General features: G+C 44.5%; 1 protein-coding gene across 2 annotated transcripts in view; it reads right to left on the bottom strand.

Moving 5' to 3' along the window:
* Positions 1-24,427, bottom strand: part of SOBP (sine oculis binding protein homolog) — a 187,194-nt gene that overhangs the window by 35,565 nt on the left and 127,202 nt on the right. For both annotated transcript variants that reach the window (XR_007152546.1, XM_047860887.1), the window contains exon 6: positions 7,370-9,316. Coding sequence is in view for 1 of the 2 variants with exons in the window: in XM_047860887.1 (XP_047716843.1) it covers positions 7,373-9,316 (1,944 nt within the window). In the remaining variant the exon portion in view is untranslated. The remainder of the gene's footprint in view (positions 1-7,369; positions 9,317-24,427) is intronic.

Raw genomic sequence — 24,427 nt, 5'->3', positions numbered from 1 at the left:
ATCCGCACAATTTTTAAAGTGTGCGTGTGTAGATTTCCTTAGGAAAAGATCATGTTACAGTCTGAATTTCCAAAACAAGAGTTGAAGGATGAAATATAGGGTTTCCTTTTCTCTCACCAAATGCAGCTTAGCCACTTTGCTTCTAGATAATTTGTTAGTGTAGGTTGGCTCAAATTTAAGACAGTAACATTTTAGAAACACTTCGAGAACTAAGCCAGCTGCAAGGCGGATATCATTACAAATTGAGACACATGTTGTATGGAAATACCATTCATTTTCAATACCAAAAACATGTCTGGGGAAAGAAGTCATGCAAATGAGAGAGAGATATACTTTTTAATTGCATTTTGGGGATGTTAGGTCAATGGTTCATATCAAATAAGTCCACACACTGTGTCTCTCCCTCCTGTTCCTTAAATGCTATCAGTCGCCTTCTTACCTCCCTTTTTACCCGAAAGAAAACACAGCTTGCTGTCAAAGAAAGACAACACACCAGAGGTTCAGTGACGAGACATCCAGCTGCACAGCCAAAGAGCGGGGTGCAATGAGGCTGGGGAGCGCTGGGCAGCTTTGATTTGTCACAGTCTGGATCCTGCAGCTACACAGAAAAGCAGTTCCCTTCTCCCTACTCAGAGAAGGCATTTGGGCAACTTGGTAAAACAGCATATGCACCAGGAGTGAGGAGTTAAAAGATCAGGGAGGCAACTTGACTGGTTTCCAACCTAAGAATCTGTAGTGTGCTCAGGAGCTGTTCTAAAGCATGAGAGACTGACTCCAAGTTTTTGTTGTTGGTGCAGCTTTTGTTCCAGTTGTTTTCACTAGAATCTTTTAAATAGCCCCTGAAATAATGTGTGTGTGTGTGTGTGTGTGTGCGCATGCGTGCCTGCGTGTGTGTTCTCCCTCCTTGCTGATGGCCTCCTATTCTCAATCCAGACCCCACCCCACTTTTTTGTCAGGCAGAATGCTGTGCAAATCCACAATCCAGAGAAGAGCTCTACACTGTTAACATTTAGAGCCGGCATCTGAGATGTCATTTACCCCTTTTCCGTGAGAACGGGACCCTGTTTAATGATGCCAGCATCAAACCATTTATCTTTTAAGGCTAACTTGTTTGTCTGGAATGGATTCCTCTTATGCTTTTGAGGCATCGGAAACCAAAAAGTTTACACAAGCAGAATGCATTGCCTTAACATGCATTCACATAGGAAGTGTTACCCATTTAAAGCAGCAACTGAAAAATTCAAGATAATTCTGTGCAGGACAGAGGAAAGGAAAATAGAAAGACTATCTCTGCCCCTTTGGCACAACCTCTTTGACAAGAGAATCTGGAAAAGGCAGCATGCTGGGGATGGAGGTAAGCGTTTCACTATATGAGGTAAGTGTCCCGTGCTGTAGTGTATTTTGGTTCTTAAACACCTCTGCCCCTCCTCACTCCTTGTCAGCACGGAGGTAGGTGTAAATGATTGAACCATGATGCCCAGGCAGCCACTCATCAGGCTGGCAAGGGAATTACTCCCTGGAAATCAGACAGGGAGTTTATTTCCAGTGCCCTTCTGAGCAATGGCTTGTTAATAGCTGATCGAATGCTTTCCCCCTCTCCAAGCACACTCTTTCCAGGTGGAGAAGCATGCTAGGGAGCTAGAGAGAATGGGTAGCACTTTCAGAGACAGCTACATCAATGTCTTGGTGTTTACTGAGCCATCCGCTTCCCGGGTGCTAGCCATTCTGCTCCCTTGGCCTCCGAAGCAGAGTAGAAGGTTACCCACGGAAGGACAGTGTCTCCTTATACAGTATAAACTTCAAAAGTCCAGGGGCTGGGGAAGCATCCAGCTTGTGTCTTTTCCTGCACTCACAGGATATGGTAACTTGAAGAAGGGTCTGTAACCTTTTGCATTTTGTCACTGATCCATCTTATGGAGGCAGGAGCTACGTTATGTATCTGCAACAGTGGTTCTGTAATATTAGGTCCACAGCAAAAACTGCTGCAAATAATTCTGCTTTAAGGAAAACTTTACCATGAAATAAGCTTCCTTAGAGTGACAAGAAGAATTCCAGCTCAGTTATGGCGTGGTGATAATATATGATAATCCTTCAGAGATATAGTGCATACTTTTTCTGAAGCCAAAACCTACAGACCTCTCCTCCCAAGAAAATGCCTCAGTGCACAGACACATAAAACTTCCCCTGAAATTCCAGGGGGAATGGCTGAAGGCCATCCATGGACTATGGACTAGTCCGTGGAGCAGGAGACTAGCTTTAGGGAGCTACCACATCAACCAGAGGCCTGGGAGCAAGGCCAGGACCAGCACTGCACCTACACGCCCCTGAGACTGAGTTCTTTAAACTTTGCACACTAAGCACTCTCCCACCTCACCCCTGTCCCAGCCCTGCTGAAGATGGAGGGTTATGGCTACATCTGAAAGAAGTAAATACCCGGCCACACATGTCATTTCCTATTCCATCTTAATCTGATTGAAATAACATCTAAAAGCCAGATGCTTGCACATTAAAACCCTCCTCCCACCCTTTGTCGAAAGGGTTAAAATAGAACCAGCAGCACTGAATGAAATTGTTTAAGGCCAATCTTGACCCTGTTCATTCCGGAAAACTCTCCTCTACGAAAGTCTGAAAAGATCACGGAGAGTTCCAGAAGTCCTCCCCATTAACATATGTGCATGATGCGGACCTGGCAGTTTCTCTCTGGCTCTTTGAATTACCCCTACCTAGAACTGGACAGCCATCTGGATCCCGACAGACAGCCGAAACTTGAACATTGGTGACTATGTGGCCAATTCACACTTCCCATTAAGTACTAGGACATTAAAAATCTCAACTCTGGCATAGGATCTGAGCACATCCCATTTGGATTGATTTCCTCTCCTCGCTTTCAGGTGTTCTTCTTTTCCTTGCTTTCATAGGAGGCACCCACAGTAATATTTCCAAGGTATGGACCTGACTTCCCAGGCAGCCTACTCTCAGGTTTCTTGGCTGGGAAAACTAAACTGGCAAAAAATTACATGTCACCTCCACCCTCCTGACTTTTTTAATGAGGTCAGCACCCCTCTCCCCACTTTGGAAGAGTCCTTCCTGGGACTGTGTCTTCACATCCAGACTGGCAAGTAAACTCCAAGAGGCCACAACTATGGCTGCCTCCTCTAGGTCTCCTGGAGAAAACAAAACGTGGAAGGGGCCTGTGCTGCTGAGGCTGAGTGAGCACTGTGGAATTGGGGCCTGGGAAAAGAGCCCCAGATTTTCCTTCTCGTTTTAGAAACACAGAAGAAATCTGGAAGCCACCAAGGTGGGAAGTTGTATGGACTCATTGCTCCTGGGGAATGGAAAAAGTGAGGGCAAAAAGGTTACTCATGGTCCACATTTTTTCCATTGATTATTTTACTTAGAATATGTCATTTCCCTGGAAAATCGAGGAGGGGGGATATTTTCTTTTGAGTATCTTCAAACATTTGCAAATGGTTACTCTGAACTCCCCAATGTACCATAAACAAGTGTAAACTGTAGAAATTCAGAAAATGTACAAATACAAACAGCTATCCCCCAAGCTCCAAGGCAAAGACAAAGAAGGGAGTATTCCATTTACAAATGGAATTCTTTGTGGATAGAATAGTTTGGAAACTGTTTATCCATTGTTTTTCTTATTATTTGGGGGGATATATTTTTTCAGTCTACAGAAGCTGCAGCACTGGCATTTGGAGCCTTGAAAGCTAAAGATTAAAGTGAGATGACAGCCTTTCAAAATCTTCGACCAAAACTTAATTAGTTCTGCCTCTAAGACAATATCTGCCCAATGAAATAATTTGTAATTCATATCAACAAAGAAAAATGCATAAAGTCAAGTAACCAGGAACAGAATCACTTCAAAATGGAAAAAAACAAAACAAAACAAAACAAAAAACCCAAAAAGCACCAAACCTGTTATTTGCCAAGAACTAGCACATATGATGGCTTCTTAAAAAAAAACAAAAAACAAAAAACAAAACTAGCTGCCTGGATTATTGATTTCAAGATACAGTCCACTTCAAATCTGTTTAAGATGATAAACAAACAAATTGACCAGTAATAGAGTATGAGAATGGCAGGCACAGTGAAAAAATATGAAGAGCACTGACAAGTGACCCACAGGCTTTCCAAGAGAAATAATATATGCGTCACCAACAAGCATACGGAGAAATCACTCAGCCGTACCTCATCCCCCACATCTCAGTCCCGTTTAATGCTTTCCACTTTGGCTTTAACTCGTCACCAACAGCATTCACTGTCATGGCACAAAAGCCATGCCGTCCTTTATTTAACGGATGCATTTCCAATTTCCACAACCATATGAATGGGCTGGGTTTCTGAAGGCATAGAAGAAAAACAGCACCACATGTGCACAGAAAATCAGGAAGGGTCAGAGGATATGAGTGAATTACGGCAGCTTGAGACCGTACTGTGAGGAGACATGCAACTCCAGAGGGCAAGAGGAAATAAGATTTAGTGAAGGAGAGGCAGTTCTTCCCCCATCTTAAATCACTTGCCTCGTCACCCCTGCTGTAGCTGGCAAAGCCCAAGTGTCTCTGACTTTAAAGAAAAGCTGTAATTTCTTGGGGGGAGCCACCATAAAAAGAACTCTCCAATCTCTAGGGGCTATTGGCAATTTTGTCACTGCATCTTCTGAAATTGGCTAAAGCCAGGTTAATATTTTTAGTAACGACTCTGGTCCACATACAAGACCCTAGCCTGATTCTTTATTCAGAGACATATATCATCCAAACAGCTATCATATATTTCATGCTTTTATGTTCTTCTGGTCCCATGCTACTCATGGACCTGTGGCACTATTCTTGACCTGGTCACTTCTCACTCCAGGAAGGGTAGTAAAATGTGCTCACCCTTCTGTTCCTCCTTTAATGTCATTTGAGTGAGTGATATTAGAATATATTTAAAATTACAATTCCCAAGCTTTCTGGCTTTCTAAAGGCCATAACTTCTGTGTCCCACACCTTCCCGTTACTCATTGCTTTGTCAACCAGATTAAACTACTCTGGCGGAGAAAACAGGGGCATTTTCAGTTGAGGTGACTATGAAGAAGGCTGAGCCCATCTGTCTTTGGACAGCAGAACTTGTAGATGTAAAATCAAGAAACGATGGTGAACTGATTCTTAGTGTTCTGCTCCTGCTGGCAAAGCCATTAATGGAAAAGGAAACCTTAAACTATGATGACTGAGAAACCCTTCTTGCACCACCTAGCACGCCCCTCCTAGCTCTGGCTCTATGCTTCCCAAACAAACCTCTGGCTGTCAGTTAGGTAGGTGCCCGCGTAAATGTGCCAACTTAGAGACAATGGTCTGGACATGCCACATCAATTGTTCTGGTCCACATTTCTATTTCCCCCTGTGGAGTAACGGGCTGTTAGTCTAGCTTTGTTGGTTGTTGCTGTAAAAACAAGAATTAAACACTGCCCAAAAAAAAAAAAAAAAAAAAGAACACTTTCTCAACACTTAAGTAGTAAGTACACTTGGTTTTTGTCTAGGAACTTTACCCAAGACAACTAAGGAGAATAAAAGAATTTCATTGAGGTGCCTGGGTGGCTCAGTCGGTTAAGCATCAGACTCTTGATTTTGGCTCAGGTCATGATATCATAGCTCAGTTCGTGAGTTCAAGCCCTGCTCTGGGCTCCCCGCTGACATTGTGGAGCCTGCTTGGGATTCTCTCTCCCTCTCTCTCTCTGCTCTTCCCCCACTCACGTTCTTGCTCATGCACACACACTCTCCCTCTCTCTCGAAAGAAAGAACCTTAAACAGAATTTTATCAAGTAGGGTCATCAAGGGACCAATTAGCCTATTCTTTTACAGTGGTTAAAGAAAACGGAGCTCTGGAATCAGCCTGGATTTGCATCTCGACTGCTTACTAACTCGGTCGTCTTGGGGAAGCTACTTAATTTCTGTCTCAGTTTCCTCATCAGTAAACGGCAGACAGTAATGATTACCATACAGATCCAGATCCAAATAAACACCACTGAAAAACACTTAGAAGAGGGCCGACACATACAACCATGAGCAACTGTTCTTCCTATAAGGTCCACCTCTACCCAGGCTTCCTTCCTCCCTGGGTTTACATTGCCACCAAACTGTCCCTGTCTTGGGAGCAGACACTGTTTCATGTTCACCTTTGTATCTTCCCAGTTCCTGGAAGGAGCTGCACACCAATTAGGGCTCAGCAAATGTTCATTTCTCTTCTTTTCTCTCCACAAACAGTTGGTAAACCTCAACTGAACAGTAGTCCGTTTGCTGCCCTCTGGGATAGCAGGCCTGGGTCTGGCAGGTGAGTTCACACCGGTTCCCCCACTTGCTAGCTCTAACTTGGATGACAGCTCCATGCCTTATGCTCCTTCGTGGTAAAGTACAGATGATGCCTAGTCTGCCAGGTGGTGGAAAGATCAAAAGAGGCCACATCTGGCTCTAGTGGGCAAGCCACACATGCGAGCTCCTCTTCCCCTTACTGAGACTCTGGACTCATTATCAGTAGCTCATTTGGCATTAAGCACGATTCCCTCCATGAGGTCAGATAGGTGTACTTGCAGCCACTTCAGCAGTGTGGCCCTTTCTCCTGTCAAAGCCTCCCACCGCCTGCAGGGGTGAGCAGCCCACCAGCTGAGCCACTGAACCCAAGCAAGGAGAGAATGCCAAGCTGGTCAACAATGCTGGAGGCCTGCCCTGGGGGAAGCTGGTTGATGACAACATGAAGGAAGAGACTCCCTGGACAGGAGCTGTGGGCCACTGCTTCAGCACTCTGCCGGGCAAATGGGGCTTGGCGGCCTGGGTTCAGCTGGCATAAGCGGGGAAGAAGGTTAGTTTTTGGTCTCATCTTGCAGATGCAATCCATGGTTTTTGAGAAAATTTGGGGGGTTGAGACATTCTGTCAATAAGACCACCCAGCCACCGGAAGTGGCCCAGCTCACCGTTTACCACAGCTCTGTAACCTCATGACTGAACTTTTAAGGGTCCCAAGTAATCTCTCCTTCCTCCCCACATCCCCCTCTTCCTCAACGGGGTGAATTACAGAGATGAGCATAAGAATAGAAGTTTGGTTAAGTAGACAGTGTTTCAAGTCAGATTCAAGCCTGGGCTTCACCATTAAATAAGTGACCTTGGGCATGGCATCTACATGCTGTGACTCAGCTTCCTCAGCTCTAAAGTGGGCATGATGTTGGATCAAAAAATGATGACAGTGTGTGACCACATTAGGTGTGCTGTAAAGCATGTACGGTAAAATTATGTTTATCGGTACAACTCCCTCACGCCTCTGCCTTGCAAGAAGAAATAAGGAGAAGTGCACTGGCTCGTGCGCAGGAGAGCCCGGTGTTCATACAAACCTTTTACTTATTCTGATTTCTAATTCGGAGGCACCTCCTTTTGAGCGGAGGCTCCAGGTCCTCCGGTCCGGCGCTGAGCATGGGCGAGGAGATGATGCACGGCGCCATGGCAGTCTTCTCCGCGGGTTTTGGCACAGGCTGGATCACGCAGCCCGTCTTGGGCAGCATCCGCAGAGCATACGCGTGGTCCTCGTCCGCGGGGTTATTAAGGTTCGGGTCTGACTTGTCGCCCCCCGCCAGGGCCTCCTCCCCCATCAGCTTTTTGGCCGCCTCCCCGTCCAGGTGACAGTTGGAAGCACAGTTGTTCTCCTTGACCGACTCCAGCTCGCTCACCGCCGGCTCCTCGGGCGACAGCAGCTTCTTGGGGGGCGCGGGCGGCGGCGGCGGCGGCGGGGGCTGCTCCGGGGGCGGCTCCGCGCTCTTGGAGCCCTCGGCGGCGCTGCGCGTGCCGTTTACGATGACGTTGCAGGCCGCGGCGGCCTCGGGGCCCGCGGGGGCGCCCGGGCCCGGGTCGCCGGCGGCGGGCGGGCTGCAGTGGCCGTCCCTGCAGCCGCCGCAGGTCCTGCGCTCCGCGGCGCCCGGCTCGCGCTCCGCCTTGACGTGCGCGTGCAGCGCGCGGTGGATCACGTTGTGCAGCCGGGCCCGGTGGCCCACGGTCAGGTCGATGACGCCGTCCTGCGGGCCCTGCAGCACGCCGGGGAAGCCGAGCTGGCCGCCCGCGCCCGGGGGGCTGCCGGCGCGCCGCGTCAGGTCCACCACCTCGCTCCGGCCGTGCTCCGCGGGCGCGGGCGCCAGGCTCAGGGCTTGGCCGGAGCAGCCGGGCGGCGAGTCCGCAGATTTGGACGAGCCCTGCTTGGAGTCCCTGGGGGACAGGGAGTGTCCGCCTGGCTTGCCGCCCGCCGTTGAGGAGTCGCCAGGGGCGCTCGGAATGAAGTTCTCCCCGTTGCTGGAGAATCCGTTGGGGGGCTTGGAATCATTGACGTGAGGGATGGGAATCGGGATAGGGATGGGCACGGGCAGGGGCACGATCACGGGGTATGGCACGAGCAAGGTGGGGGGCGGCACCAGCGGGGCGAGCGACGGCAGCCCGAAATTCATCATCTGGGGCACGGGCATCGGGCCATTTGGCATCATGCTCACCGGCGGAAATGGGAGACTGGGCAAGGGCGCGCCCGGGGGCGGCGGGGGCAGCAGGCCTGGAGGGTTCCCAGGCATGGTCGGGGTGCTTGGGGGATGGATGTGGGGCGACAGCATGGGCCGGTGCATGGGACTGGACGTGGGGCCCAGGTTTCTGGGGCCGCCGGGCGGGGGCCCGATGCCGGGGAGCATGGGGTTGGACAGAGGGCTGTTGGGGTTGGAGGCGTGATGCGGCGGCCCGCGAATAAAGGGCGGGCGGATCTGCTGCATGATCTGCTGTTCCATGAAGATGGGCAGCGGCACCGGGCCGCGGTTGGTCATCACCATGGGAGGGCTGCGAGGCGGGACACCGAGGGGAGGCCCGATGCTAGCAGGTGGCTGGACGGAGACCGGAGGGATGTTTGGAGTCTCGCTGATGGGCATGGACTTGGGCACTGGCGTGGGGATTTTAGTGACAGAGCAGTTGGCAGTGTCAGATGGAGAAACGGTGGTGGACGACGATGGGCCAGGGCCCTGGCTTTGGCCAGCTGCAGCCACCGGGGAGGGGGCCTTCCTCCGAGCATCTGTTAGAGGGATATTCCAAGAGTCTGGAGTGAGCAGCTGCACCCCCGTGCCTTCTGCTTTATTTTCCATGGGAGGGTGTAATGTGCTGCACAGCCCAGCTGGAAGATTGGCCTGTGTCTCTTTGTAGAAAATGTCCATTTTGTATTGATTGAGACATTTTGCACTGCAGAACTGAAGCCTTCTTTCCCCGTCCCCAAAATCCAGGTATTCTTTTGTGTGTCTTATGTGCTTACACCAGTCACATACCTACAACACAGTAATAAAAAGGAAAAAAAAAAAAAAAGATAAGCAATTTCCTCTAGTAGAGAGTGTTTCATGGCTCACATAAAGGTTCTTTCAAACTTCATCACAATTTTTTTGAACAGGCTGCAGTGTTTCTTTCTGAAAGGTGAAATTCTTAAATGTTTGTGAAATGATTTCTCCTTGGAAGGCAGAATTGCTTTTTAAATAGGAGCTCTTCAGAATAGCAATTATCACCATCTTCTATTAAAAACAGTAACAACAACACCCCAAAACTGTGTTGTGTCCTTTAAGCTCAACTTAAAGGTGGATCTGACAAAAAGGAATACCTACACCTGCCCACATATTTGCACCTGTCAAAGAGGCTCGTGGTAAATGTAAATGTAACTAGTTGTGGAGAAAAGGATTCTCCAGGAAGTTCGGTGGCCTTTGAAATATAGCCCCATAAAATTCTCCTCACACAAAGTCACTTTACACTATTGACTGTGTTCAATAATGCAGTTGGAAAGGTTGTGCTGTGTTAACCAATAACACAAAGCGCTGAACATCATTATGTCTGGCTTCCAAAGGGAAACTTGGAATTAGTCATGAAGTCTGTGTGAGGTTTAGCTATTCCCAACCTGTGATGTTGCAGCAAGCTAGAATTATTTTTTGAGCTGTTTGCCCACTCTCTCTCAGTAGTCAGAATTTTTGGTGACATTTCTTGGCAGGCAGTCTTATTTAACAACTTTTCAAACACCAGAGAACGTTTTCCAAAAGTTGTTATGGCTTCTCTGCCCCCCCCATCCCCCGCCTTCAAATCGACTCCTGGCAAAAGCAAGATATCACCAAATTTATTTTAAAGTTGGGCTGCAGAACTAATTAAAGGCTGAGAGCTTTTCCCAATTGGAAATCACTAGACATCAAAGTTCAAAAAATAGTCATTCTCGGCTTCAGAACCCATTACTTTGGAGAAATTATTGTGATTTCATTAACACATTAATTTTGCAACACCATCAGCTCTCACAGATGGTGAAGACATGATCTACAATTCAAATATGACTCTTGTTTGCACAAATGTCTTTCCTTCATATGGCATTTTAAACAAGAATTAATATGAGTAATCTTGCCATAGCTATAAACAGATAAACAGATGTCAAAATTTTCAGTAGTTCTTTCAGTGCCTTACTTTTTTGACTGAAAATTACACACGCAATTTTTTTTCTTTTCTTTTTCTTTCCTCTCTCTAGCGCTCTCTCTCTCTCTCTTTTTTTTTTTTTTTTTTTGTCATTTCCTTCACACTCAATCCATACAGCAGCAGAGAGAGAACTCTGAAATGCAGTGCAATGGTGAGTTCATTGAATTCAAGGCTCTCCTCTATAGAGCATTGGTTCCAATGTTGCTGTAAATGGAACCTTGTTTTTGTCGAGGAGGGTGTCTGTTCTGTTGTTGGTGAATGTTTTTTTTTTTTTTTAACTATGGTAAACTGATAGCATTAAAAGATGATAACTTTTAATAACAATTGGTCACATCAACAATGCAAAAACAACATATGCTGGGCATTTGATTACTCATCTCATTTAACTCTCAGCTTTCCTTGACTGTAAACAGTGGTGGCATGCTAGGGTGTGATTGTGGGTGTACACACTTGTGGCAGATACGGGTCTGTATGTGTAAATCCACTCTTTCCTTCTCACTTCTTTTTTTCCACTGATATTTGCAGGTAATATACTGGAAGGCGTGAGACTGAATAACAGATACTTACTGGTATACATTCGTTTTTTTGTGTAGTCTCATATCAAATTACCCTCTCAAAATACTTATTGCAAGAAAAACAATTTCAATGCTAAGATACTTCTGTGTTTCACTACAGTGTTTTCAGGTTTCTCTAGGATTACAGGAATTTTCTTTTTTAAATCATAGTTGAGATGTCTAGTTTACAAGTAAGTGCAGAATTGCCTCTGATGAAAGAAACACACAAGATCCATCAGACTCTCAAAATTCTTATCTAGATAAAGGTGAAATAAACTAGTAGTTAAACCTTGAAGCAAGGAAGCTATTATTTTTAAAACGTGATCATTTTAATAAAGTTAATATATAACGATGTGACATTTAAGTTCCTGTATGAAATAAAGCCACATGATTCTGTTTCAATATTAGGCCTAGATGTAAATTTATAAGCTTGAAGTAAAGGATCAAACGTAGCTTCTTTAATCATTCACTGAAAAATATTATCAATGAATTAAACCAATTAAAATAATATGCCAAATTTTCTGGCATATTTCTTTTGGATCTTACTTTTTAACCATAAGGGGAAAGAGTTTTCTGAAATCCTTAATTGGTTTTTAAATTGCCAGAATGAATTATTTGCCTCCAGAGGATTCCTCTGTTTCCTCAAGCTTAATAAATATTTTCAGGGGCGCCTGGGTGGCGCAGTCGGTTAAGCGTCCGACTTCAGCCAGGTCACCATCTCGCGGCCCGTGAGTTCAAGCCCCGCGTCGGGCTCTGGGCTGATGGCTCGGAGCCTGGAGCCTGTTTCCGATTCTGTGTCTCCCTCTCTCTCTGCCCCTCCCCCGTTCATGCTCTGTCTCTGTCCCAAAAATAAATAAACGTTGAAAAAAAAATTAAAAAAATTAAAATAAAAATAAATAAATATTTTCAAGTGGAGTCAAAAAAAAAATAATCTAAATATAACTTAAATGTTCTCCCTTCCTTCACTTCTTTCACTTTTAATAATTCATTGATGAATAAGGAATGATCATAGATCTATCCCAATTATCAAATCAGAATTCTTCACCACATTTTATCTATTTCCACATAAAAAGAATTTCAGACATCAAAGTTGAAAGCAAAATTCTATTGCATGAAACTTTCCAGTTAAAGCTAAGGCCTAATGTTTACTTCATTTTCTGCAATGCTGTAAAGTGTTTAGGTAATGTAAGTGACAGTATATGATGGTCTCATTTGGGGTAACATGAGTGTGAATGTGTGTTTGTATATCCTTGCCTCATTATATTTCAATTCAGAACACTGACTTAAAAATACAGAAAAGCAATCTTTCTGATGAAGCAAAAAATTGTTAGAGAAAAACTTGTCACTTAAGAAATAATGAATCAAGTCTGTCTTACAGGACACATCATTTAAGATGAGGTCAATGAATTTATGGTACAAATGGCTGTATCATGTGAGGCAATAAAACGCAGTACCATCATTCACTCTACATCTACCTAATGACTCACTTCTGGTAATTAAAGATTTCATCATAGGAGCCTGGCTGATTACTTAAGATGTGATAGTTAGGTGAAAATATATACCGTAGATGTGTCTCTTTAATAAGATAACGTTTGCATATCCATGAAATACACGGCATGTGTCCCATAAACTATGGTTTTCTGAATCATGTGGTATGGGATAGTCTTCCTTTCTTTTTCCACAGGCAGCTTTCATTTTTTTTTTTTTTTTACTTTTTGAGGCATTAGTTTTTCCTTATTATGCCAAGAAGTACCAAAATTCCTTCAGATATTTTAAAAGATAAAGATTAAGAAGTACAGAGCTCAACTCACTGCGCTCTGGAATGATTTCCCCCTAATTCCACCCCGGCTTTGTTTCTGTTGGAATCTGGCCTCTTTGGTTCCACTTCTCTTCCTAACAGGTCCCAGATTGGACAGAGCTGAAGCTGAAGCTGTTTAACGATGGCAATCTGGGGACTGAACAATCAGCTAATGCAATGCCATTGAGCAAGACAGCTGAAATGCTTCGTATCACAAATACATAATGTATCACCAGGAAGACAAAAAGATCACAAAGGAGATAAACAAACGCGTATTCCATTCAAGCCTATAACAGCAGTCCTCAAAAAGATTAAATTTACCTTCCTGGGATGTGTCCAATTCTAAACAACAGAATGAACATTTCCTTTAGTCCATTTAGAGTATTTATATTTTGGTGGCTGACTGCCAGGGTAGTACTTATAAGCTCAGTGGCCTGATGGATTCACTCCTTTCCTGTGAAATAACTGTGTGGCAACCTACACCGCTAAACTACTCAAAAGACACTGCCTCAGCAGAAATATCACTTGCTCTTGATATAAGAAGACTGAAAGGCAGGACTTCTGGTTCCTATAACTCTTTCCATCTTGTATTTCCCCTGGAAAGAAAGAAAGCTATTCATGTTGGCAACTGAGCCTTTATTTTTATATAAACGTCCAAAGTCAAAGCCAAAGTATGCCATGAGGTTACCCACATGGGCATAATATATACATTCTGCTGGGCTTAAGAGAAGATTCGGGTGACTGGGGAGGGGGTCAGGGTTCCTAATTAACACATTAATCAGCTGTCGACTGTGGGAGTGAAGTTCATCCTTTAATGGAACCCACTGCTGCTTTCTGAGCGGTAATCTGGCATGAGGCAATATTTAATTAAGAAACCCTTTTGCTGAAATCTTTCTTATCTGGGCAAAGACATTTGCAGCAACGGAACAATAAAAAGATATTAGCAATCCCTTGAATGGCATCAACAATTTGAAAAACAAAACAAAATCTTCATGCGTGCCTGACTTTCCATATATATAGCACCCAGGTTAACGGCTCAGAAGTTATAGCTCCTTAAGCAAAATTGTAGCCTGCCCTACGAGGCAGATTCTCTAGGTCTTGGCCTGTTAAATGTGGCACTGATCTTGCAGTCCAGATTAGCTCAAAAAAAAAAAAAATCATGAGCTCATCCAAGAGACATGCAAAGGAGGACAGACAGACAAGGGTTGGGGGTCTGCCCTAACTGTAGTCACCTCACAGCATGAGTTGAGGGCCTCAAACTGACCCCACCCGGAAACGTGCTTCCAGTCTGACCCTGTGGTCCCATGGTCACAGCATCAACTGTTTTGGGGGGTTAGGCACTGCCTCCATCAGGACCCTAATTCAGTGTGGCAAAGGATGCTACGGAAATCACATCGGATTTGGAATAAGAAGATATGGGTTTGAGTCTGGGCTCTATTATTTACTAGCACTAAAATTTATGAAAATCTCAGCTTCAGTTTTTTCCTCTGTGAAATGGAGCTAACAGTAGTAACAAGCAATGCTTGTGTGCCAGGCAGATCACTAAGCTTGCCGCACAGTGCATGTTTTCAGTCCCTAGCTCGCCTCCCTCATGGTTGCTGATGTCCCAGGAACATCCCATATGTTTAAGTTCATTTTAACTTAATGGGAGGATGTTTCTATGACAATGTTAGCAGGGAATGGGAAATTTGCATCCACAGCTTTCCTATGAGCCTGAGTGTCTTTGAGATAGAATGGAGTATGTTTCTCTCTGGGCAAATGCATGCTGCACCTCACAGACCCCCCTCTCCCCCCTGCTCCATCCTGCTTCCTATGAGACTGTCCCAGGATAACAGAGGGGTTGTCTGCAGTGACAAGGAACCAAGCAACAGTTCTATGCATGTCCCAACTGCCCACCATTCTGAGAAGACCCTAGTCAACTCCTGCCGAGCCCTCTTCTTTTTCCAAAGCCAGTCATTCTCTCATTCTGGCAAAAGCTTGACAAAGCAGCATGGCTGCTTGGAAATGAGTGTTCAAACCATTAAAAGGAATAATTCCTCTTCGGCTCAACTGCTGTTTGAATAGTGGAAGCCATAAAACGTACTATTCATGTTTTATTAAAAAACAGAGCAAATGAGCGATCTGCTTGACTCATTACATGGAAAGGGCCAGAAGCCACAGTATCATGGGCCTTTCAGACAGGATGACCCAAGCCATGAATGGGAGAATACATGTGAGGACAAGCCCCCATGGTGGGGAGGGGTGTACCAAAACCTGATTTGGGGACCAAACCCACGATTCCAACTTTCCTTGCAAAGTTGGATTAGAGCGTGAAGGAAAGAAAAAGATGACCTAGCCATAGACCTGTAAAGCCATCTAGAATTCAGGAGAGGGATTTAGAACCAGCAAGGGCTATTTTTTTTTTTTAAAGCAAATTCATGGAGAAGTTCATTTTCAAAATAAACTTTCTGCAGGTTTAGATTTCAACATGATGATGTTTGCTACATAATTCTTTTTGTTTATGGATCTTATTCAGTTTTTTTTGTTTGCCTTGTCGTTTGGTCTCTCTCTCCCCTCTCCCCTCTCTTTTCTCTAATAGGATCTGGAGCTCAAGGAGAGGCCAACGAGCATCTTTGTTAGAACTGAACATCTCACTAGAAAACTGCCCTGTAGGGACTTTATACCATGATTCAAGTTCTTCTTATATGTTTTAGGCTGGATTTCACAAGTCTTGGCCCAGGTCACCAGGGCAGATGTGTTATGAGCTCTGTCAAGCATAGAAGAGATGGGGCTTGGTTTTCAGGATCTCGATGAGCGTTGACAAATGGCTCATTACTGACCCAAGTCTGTTTCTACAGCCAAAGCAAGAGATGGAATCCTGGCCTGTACTCAGTGACCGTGGTCTTCCTCACAGCCAAACACAGGATTCAGAAGAAGGTGATTTTTCCCTTTGGTCTGACGCATTAGGTTGCCTAAGAGCATTAGCGTATCATCGCAAAACTCTCTGCTTCATTTACACTGGACAAATGCAACTTACATCTTCCTAACACAAGTCATCCGGATGGAAACTAAAAAATTCAAACATTGGAAAATCTGGTCTACCTGGTGCCAAATGTCTGCCTCTCTGTTTTCCAGTTACTTGGCCCTGAGAGAACACAGAAATAGCCCAAGAGATCTCAGAGCAATGAAATTTAGCCCTGAAAAGAATCTCAGAGACCAGGCAGTCCGCTTCTCCAGCCTCCAGCTCCTGGTGGGGCCAGGCAACTAATCCCTCTGAGCCTCAGGTGCTCAGCTGTGAAAACGAGATCATCAATAGTGACAGCGCTCCCCAAGAAACACGTGAGGAAGAATGAACCAGCCCACTCTCTGGCTGCTTCTCGAAGGTTCATAGCTGTTTCTAGTGACCTCTCGTCAATTTAGCAGCGAGATACTGATTGCTTGGAACCTGTCAGACACCTGGCTAAGGGCTTTCTTTGCAATGCCTCATTCAATCTCATTCAATGCCTCATTGCAATGCCTCATTTTAACAGTCTCTTGCACATTTCTTGGCTCCCTGGGTTACAAACCGAACCAGCTCCTACCCGTGGATGCTCAGGACTGCCCCCACTTAAGACCCTGGTATCCACCTCTGACCAGTCCTCAGATCTCTCCAGGATACCCCATCAAAAATTATAACTTTTATTACAGTGCCTACTGGAAGCAGGTGTCATAATTTGATGTCTTAATAATATACTAGCGGCAATAGCTAGCATTATTTAAGCACTAGTAGCCATGCTAAGCCTGTTACAAGGGTTACCTCACTTAATCTCCAAAAGTCCCTTATCATATAGATAACTGGGTTTAGGTAGATTAAATAACTTGCCAAAGATTATCTGTGCAGATAATAGATGGCAGATCCAGATTCTAACTTGGATCTGTCCGGCTTCAAAGACAGTACTGCCGCCACTGTGTCAGGGATGTTTGCATTTGCCTTTAAAACTACAGGATTGGGGCGCCTGGGTGGCGCAGTCGGTTAAGCGTCCGACTTCAGCCAGGTCACGATCTCAAGGTCCGGGAGTTCGAGCCCCGCATCAGGCTCTGGGCTGATGGCTCAGAGCCTGGAGCCTGTTTCCGATTCTGTGTCTCCCTCTCTCTCTGCCCCTCCCCCGTTCATGCTCTGTCTCTCTCTGTCCCAAAAATAAATAAACGTTGAAAAAAAAAATTTTAAAAACTACAGGATTAAGATGGTTGCCTAATGTTTGATAATAATTTCATTTTGAAATTCCAGAATTTCACAGTCCACTCAACCTAACTCCCTCAGCAAGCTTGGGTTCCATTCTACACATACAGAGACAGTCTTCCAGGTGGGACTCAGACTTCTTGTGACAGGGAGAAACAACCAGATCTATCCATACAGCCAAAGAATGATTCGCATCATAATGATATTTCTCCTTTGCACTGATTTTTCTGGTGGCCTTCTAAAGATGATTGCAGTGTAAGCGCAGAGCCCCTATGCAGCCTATTTTAAGGCAGCCTGGTCTGTTGTTGGGCAGTTTTGACTATCAGAAAGCTTAACCACTTCACGTCCCTGTCACTTCACCCAGTGGTAGCGATTCTGTCCACCAGAATCCCCTAACAAAGGCCAACTCCCCTTCTTAATCTCAGCCTTTCAAATACTTAAAAAGAGCCATCATATTTACCCCAGATTGTTATTTTTAAACATCCTCAGTTCCTGTGCCCATTCTCCAGGGAACACGTTCCCAGAGCCCTCCTGTCTGTCCTCCTGTGCCTTTTACCCAGGCATATACTTCACCTTAGTAATGTCCCTCTTAAAGGGTAGATAGAGCCCAGAATAGAATGCAGCCACCTGACTGGCACAGAACCCAGGGAACTCTCTTCTCCCTCTTATAGAACACTATACCTCCTCTAATACCGCCCAAGAATTGCATGTGCTTTTTTAGCAGTCATATCCCACTGGAAGTTCTTTGCTTTTTAAAAACAAACATTTATTGAATAACTGTTATGTACCAGGCTTGAAGCTTTCACGTATCTCCTTTAATTCTGACAACAAACTTATAAAGAAGCTCTGGTTTTTTTTTCCCATTTTACTTGAAAATGAGAAAACAAAGGTTCAAAGAGACAATGGGGTTTCCCTAAGCTTTCACAGCCTCCAAAGAGTGGAGCCAGGATCCAGATCCAGAACTTCCAACCCATCCTCTTCCACTCTGCCACACAGCTTGCTTCATTCTGAGTTTCTGGTCAACCAAAACCTTTTTCTCCTAAGTGCTCATCAATCATTTGTTTAATGATATATTCAAGGACTTTTGAGGGTAAGCCATCAAGCCTACTGGGTCTAGAGTTTCAGAAATCAGAAGCTCTTTCCCAATTTTGAAAATTTGGTCAACATTTGTCCTCTGTCTTTTTAAAACATCTCCCATTTATCATGATAGAATGAAGATTATACAAAGGTAGATATTAAATCATCTACAAATTTCCTCATAGAGGCTGGGAGACCTAAATTTGTTTAGCATAGCAGGTGCCCACAATGTGGGATTCATAGCCTTCTTTATGGTATCTGTCCTACCCAGTCTGGATAACATTTTCTTTATGGAGACAGTGGAAATAAACCAAATAAAAGTTGCCCACCTCTGCCTTCTCCCTCTCTTTTGTTAATTATTAACCATTTGCTCTACACACTGATCTATCCAGTTTTACTTCTTGTTCCTTTCATGAGCATAGCCCTAAGAGCTCCCTTTATTATCTTGGGCAGTTCCCCATGGAACCCCTCATGCACCCTAGCCTTCCTGACACAGAATTCTTTTTTAGAATTTCCCAACCCCCTTCCCCCATGTTGCTCTTCCACCCCTAATACTATGCTGAGCCTCTGACTGTGGGACTAAATCCAACTTTCCTTAGAACTTGAATAAAATCTGCTTTTCTAAATTCTAGGGAACGTAGCTGGTCGTATCCAGCATTCTCTCCCTCTCCATCGCACAATCCAAGATAGTTGGTTTACTTCCCCTCTCCATCCACATACTAAACAGCTTTCCTCTATCTCTATCAAAATGGTGGTCAAAGTAAGATTCTCTTTACTGTTACTCTACCTTCTCAGAACTATCAACAAGGCATGGGAAGAAAAATCAATTATTCTGTTTTTAAGAGAATGACATTCTTAGCATATATCTAGGTAAGCTGTCCCATTTCTTGCTTCTTTGCTAACTAATCTGTCTTTAATGTCTGCTTCATATTTCATACTCAATACCCCAAGTTAATTCTTTTGATGTTTCTTTTTATTTTCCTAAAATTCCCATCTTACATTTCCTCTGAAGTGCATGGATTGCCATACAAGGATATATTTTCCCAAATTTTACCCACCAATCAGAGATGGGAAGGGGGGATATGTTGTTTTATATTTTAGGTTTCCATGTTAGCTCTAGTCTAGGCAAACCAAAATAAACCAAAACAAAACAAACACACTGCAAAACTGCAGTGGTATCTCTGAGATTATTTTTCTTTTTGTGCCCACAATCCAGGGTAACTTGGTCCTTCCCACTCTCTGCCTTGATAGAGATATGTCAGAAGCCATTTGTTTGTTCTTGCTCATGGCTATCATACCTGCTGCCTTTATTGTGTCCAGTTTTGCAGGCTTATTGGATAGTTTCTGTCTCTGTTCCCCACCTCAGAATTTAAGTTTTTCTTGATGAGAACCTTAAATCTCTGAATACATCCTTCCCAATCTTCAGTCAATGCCGCAGGCTTTTACTCTTCACTTGGGAAGCAGCATAGTTTGGTGAGGAAGGTGGTGAGCTAGAAATCAGAAGACCCATGTCCTGCCCACCCTATAACTTTGGGTCGTACTTCTGTGCCCATGGGCCTTCTGTCTACCTTCAAGTTCTGCTGTGAGGATCAAAACAAATAGTGCAAATGGGAGTGCTCTGAAAAATATAAAATGTCATATAAATACAAATATTTTGGTTTTATAATGATTATAAATGTACAAGAATAACATTTAACATGCAAAACAAAAAATAGAGCCAACTGGTCTACCTACACTCTACTCTTATTTATCTGTTATTCTTCTATTAAATCAGTTATGAAAAAACAGAGAAAATCCACTACTATGAATTTTCCTGTGATGTGTACTTCAAAGTAAAAAAAGCACGCCATGAAAATAAAACCCAGAAACTGAAATCAACAAAACACTTGACCCCCCCCAAATTCTCCACTGTGTTTCTAATGGCTTGTGGAGTGTCTGACAGCAACATAATTGCAATAATGAGGAGGTTTGCAGGCCAGGTTGTGGTCTTAAGCTCACTATGGATGTTTTAGCCCTAGGCTCAGCTTCAGGCCAGCACCAGTCGCCTGGGCCAGAGTTACCAATGGAATCCCTTATGCTTTAGTCACACACGAATGTGACATTTATGGCATCTGGTGCACAATGCTGCAAATTCAAAAGGCCTAGGATGCTGGGCTTACAAACTTGGGGAAAAGAAATAATTTAGGTTGTCTTGTCTTTTTAGTTAATTAAAACCTGTGAGAACACCCACTTGGTGGCAGTTGCTTAAGTATCTAAGCGGCACGGGTTGGACTGCTTCTGATTTTGGATCTACATGTAGGTTCCTTTGTCTCTGAAAAGCTTCCTGGATGTTTGTGGACTGCTGTTTTGCCTGGTTCTCTTCTGTCTTTGTTTAATGAATTTAGCCATTCTACCTTGCCAACCAACCACCCGGTTGAAAGCCAAAACTCTTCTAAAGCTAGATTCTCCACTGACCATCCTTCTTACAACCCCATTCTTATAAGCAAATCCTGGGTTAGCCAAACCCAGTCTTCCTATCCAGGTTTAACACCTGAGGTGCTAAATGGTATGAAGCAAGATAGCCTGGGACAAAGATATGTATTCATATATATTTAAACACATCCGTTGTAAGTCCTTTTCCCCAGAAAATTCAATTGGCTCAATAGATACTATCCCAATAAGACTCACAATAAGTCTGTAAAGAGACAAGCAGCCAGATAATGTGCTTTATTTTGGAAATAAGTAAATTAAGACTAGCAACAATTATATACCAATTGGCAGTGTTTGGGTAAAAAGCTCCTATCTCATAATCCCTGTATAACTAACTATATCATTCTTTGGTCCACTCTGAAGAGGGAAATGAATGGGGAGGAATAATTCCATTTGACTCCTAGTACAACTGGACTCTCAGTCCCTGGGTGAGGAGAAATGAGTCTGACAGAGCTACCTGATCCAAACAGCCTGTGCAATGGGCCTCAGATCTGGTAGGACACAAAGGAAAGGCATATTTGAAGGGAATCTAAATATGTGAGGCCAAGCCTCTCTTCTAGTACTTCGTATCTCAGAGTGAAATAAAAGGCATTACTGGGTATATTCTGCTGCATCAAGGCACGCTGCTAACATGTGCAGCAGTGGGGAAGAATAGGTAAGGAAAGAAAGAGGAGGAGGAAAAGAATCGTGGATCAACTAGCTTTGTATCAGAATGGATCCCACTGGATGCCAAGTGCCTTCTATGGCCATGGCCCTGCCGCTTCTCTGGCCACAGCTGACTGGCCCCCAGGATACCTCAAGACCTCAGTCTGGCTCTGCCTAACAGGGACAGAGTAATTCAACAAAGCAATTAGATTTTCTTCCTTGGGAGGCTGGGGATTAAGATAACTCCAAGAGAGTAAGTAGTGGCGGGGATAGTGCTGTGGGAATAAAGCCAGAGGAGCACCGAAGACAGGCAGTATAAACAGAAACAAGGGGTGGCAGAGGTCACAAGGTGGAGTGGGGAAAAGAGGGCTGAAGTGGCAGGAGTAGAAGTCAAGTGCAGGGCAGGGCATTGCAAGTCCTTAAAGGGCAAGCAGGAAGCCATAATGCTTGTACCCAGGGGCAATAAGAGAGTCCAGATGCCCACTTATTAGTAGTGCGGGACCATCTTTGTTGCCAGAACAACTGCCCACACTAATGAGGATAAGCAGCAGTGGCTATTACCGTCTAGCTTATTTCCTGGGGCTTCTTTATAGCAAGGCTCTATAATTTTCAGAAGACCAAGAATCTAACCCAGCTTTATATACTTTCTCTGATTTAATCCTTACTACGACTCCGTCGAATATCACCCTCTATTAAAAGATAAGGAAAATCTAGGAAAGGGTAACGACTTAAAAGCCCTTGTGTGATCCCATGATACTTCCTCCCTGTGATTAAGCAGCTTTTTGCAGCACATAAGTGCTGTGTACCTGCTATGGCTGTGGGCTGCCCAGGGAAGCAGGAAGTGGACAGCAGGCCATGCCTCTTACATATGCCTCTTTACACCAGCACTATTTCTGAGGGTCACCACAGAAAGGAAATGTGACTGTCACATCAAGGTCCTTGCCTGTTCCTAAGCCCATTGCAACTGCCCCCGTCTCATTGACCATTCTTACCCCAACTGTCTATTGCCTGAAGAGTATCCTGAAAAACTCTAGTCCCATCAATGTCCTGCTCCTGAAAAAGGATTCCATGGCCAGGTGAGTTGGGGAAATGTGGCCTACCCTATGCTCCTTTTGGAGATTCTTAATACACATTGCCATATTTAAGCCTCTGAGAAGTTCCGCAGGAAAGAAACATGTTTATCTTCACTAATCCAGAGTTTCTTCAGCTTTGCAAAAATGGAACTCTTTTTTTTTTTGCCTAGTAGAATCCTATAGAAAACCCTTTGGAAAATGATACTTTAATGATTTGGCTGCATATAAGACAGAGCCCGGAAAGCTAGGCCTTACCATTAAAGCCTTGGTGGATCTAGGTCTGGGTCTTAGGGAACTTCCACTGCCCAGTGCACTGTCTTCCACATGCAACCATCGGTTGTTAACCAAATTGTAGGAGAAGTTAAAGGTGATTCCCATGCCCGTGCCTTTCTGCCTGTTAGCAGGCTCTTTCCTGTGAGAGTCAAGGTTATGCAGCCCCCTGTAGCCCTTTTCTCAGCCCTGCAGCCCCCCTCACCTCTCATCGGCTTCCTGTGCTCACCCAGGCCTAGACGCTATTACATTTCACCCTGTGGTTTCAGCTTCTTCAGTCACTACAAACTCAATTTCTGTCCTCTCAGCTCTAGTTACCCCACACAGCCCACAAGCCCGGCAGGATGTCATAAATACTGTTACCTGGCATGTGACCTTCCAAACCCTGAGGCTCCGCCCAAGAGTGCTTTTCTGCATTACAGATGAACTCATGAGCGTCTCATGAGCAAGCCGCCACAACCGAGGGGGCAGACTCTTAAAACACAGTAAACGGCATGTCCATATTTTCACATTTTTACACAAAAGACAGTCTTATCTGTCATGCTGAATAAAAATACAAAATTAAGAGGTACTACTTCAGCCCATCTTGCTGGCACACTGATTTTGAAGTAAATTCAATTGGTCTGTGAGGATTTATTCTGCTCTGAGTCATATCAATCATTTTATCTCATTCCTTCAGCCATTCTCTGCCATCGGCCTCCAGGCAAAAGCACCCTTATCAAGAGTGAGTGACAGAGGTGTCCTAAAGGGCCAGAAGAACTATGGTCTCCCAAGGAAAATGGGTGATCAACTATCCCTGGCCTAAATAAATTCTTCTAATCAGACACCTGCATCCTGTCACACATACTTCATGGCCCGATAAACCCAACAGTAGCATGGATGCCCTGATATCACAGTTTCTAACAGGTAACCCAACTCTCTCAAGTCCTACCAGCTGGAAGCAACTCGAATTCTTTTCTAAGTCCTCTTAACAATGTACAGTCATTTCATCCATTGGACCAAAAAGGATCGTGACGATTATCTAATGAGAAAGCATACCGCTACCGAAGCCTCCATATCCATATTGCTAGAGACTTTAAGAGAACACAGGCTCAGCCCTGTGATAGTCACAAGAAGCCGTGGAGCGAGCAGGCTCACTGGCTAATTGAGCTTTTTGCTGAACACCAGTGAGACGTGAGACAGGAGTCTGGATTGGAATTCCATTATGAGTTTTTAATAATTAAACGTTACATGTTTGGAACCTCATTCTTCTGTATTACTTTTTAAATATTAATCTATTTACATCAGCTGGACTTCCTGCAGCTTGACACACAGTACATAGAAGTCACACTGAGACAGACAACTGCGTTTGTAGCTGAAAACATCTTTGCTGCATAGTAATAGTAAAGGCAACGCTAGCCCAATTCTACACCGTAATTATCTCGCCTTTTAGAAGGTGGCTTCTTCCGTTTTTCAACACACTCACACTTTCCTCATCATTACAATGACTTTTTAAATGAGTGAGAATCCAAACTAATCTTCTTTTGAGAGTTTTATAATGCCCCTTGAGATCTCTTGGGGGGAGGGGCCCTGCCCTCTTCAGAACCAGGGTTAGGAAATGGATACAGAAGGCAGGTGAGGGTTTCCTTGGTTATTACCCCACACTGTGCTGAAACTCCGGCATAAAAATTCAAAAACAGGAGCACACATAAAAACCTCATTAAGGGCTAACCTTGCTCTACCCAGTGCCCCGCTCCTACAGGGTCTCTCCCCAAGTGCCCAGCAGCCACTCTCCTTCTGGGTGAATGCTGTGGGGCCTTTGGCTCACGTCCTTCCCTCCTCCCATTTCATCATCCCTGTCAGCAACTCCCCAAGGG

The sequence above is a fragment of the Prionailurus viverrinus genome, chromosome B2 (genome assembly GCF_022837055.1).
Source record: "Prionailurus viverrinus isolate Anna chromosome B2, UM_Priviv_1.0, whole genome shotgun sequence".
NCBI classification, from domain to species: domain Eukaryota; kingdom Metazoa; phylum Chordata; class Mammalia; order Carnivora; family Felidae; genus Prionailurus; species Prionailurus viverrinus.
This window is presented reverse-complemented; position numbering and strand designations above follow the sequence as displayed.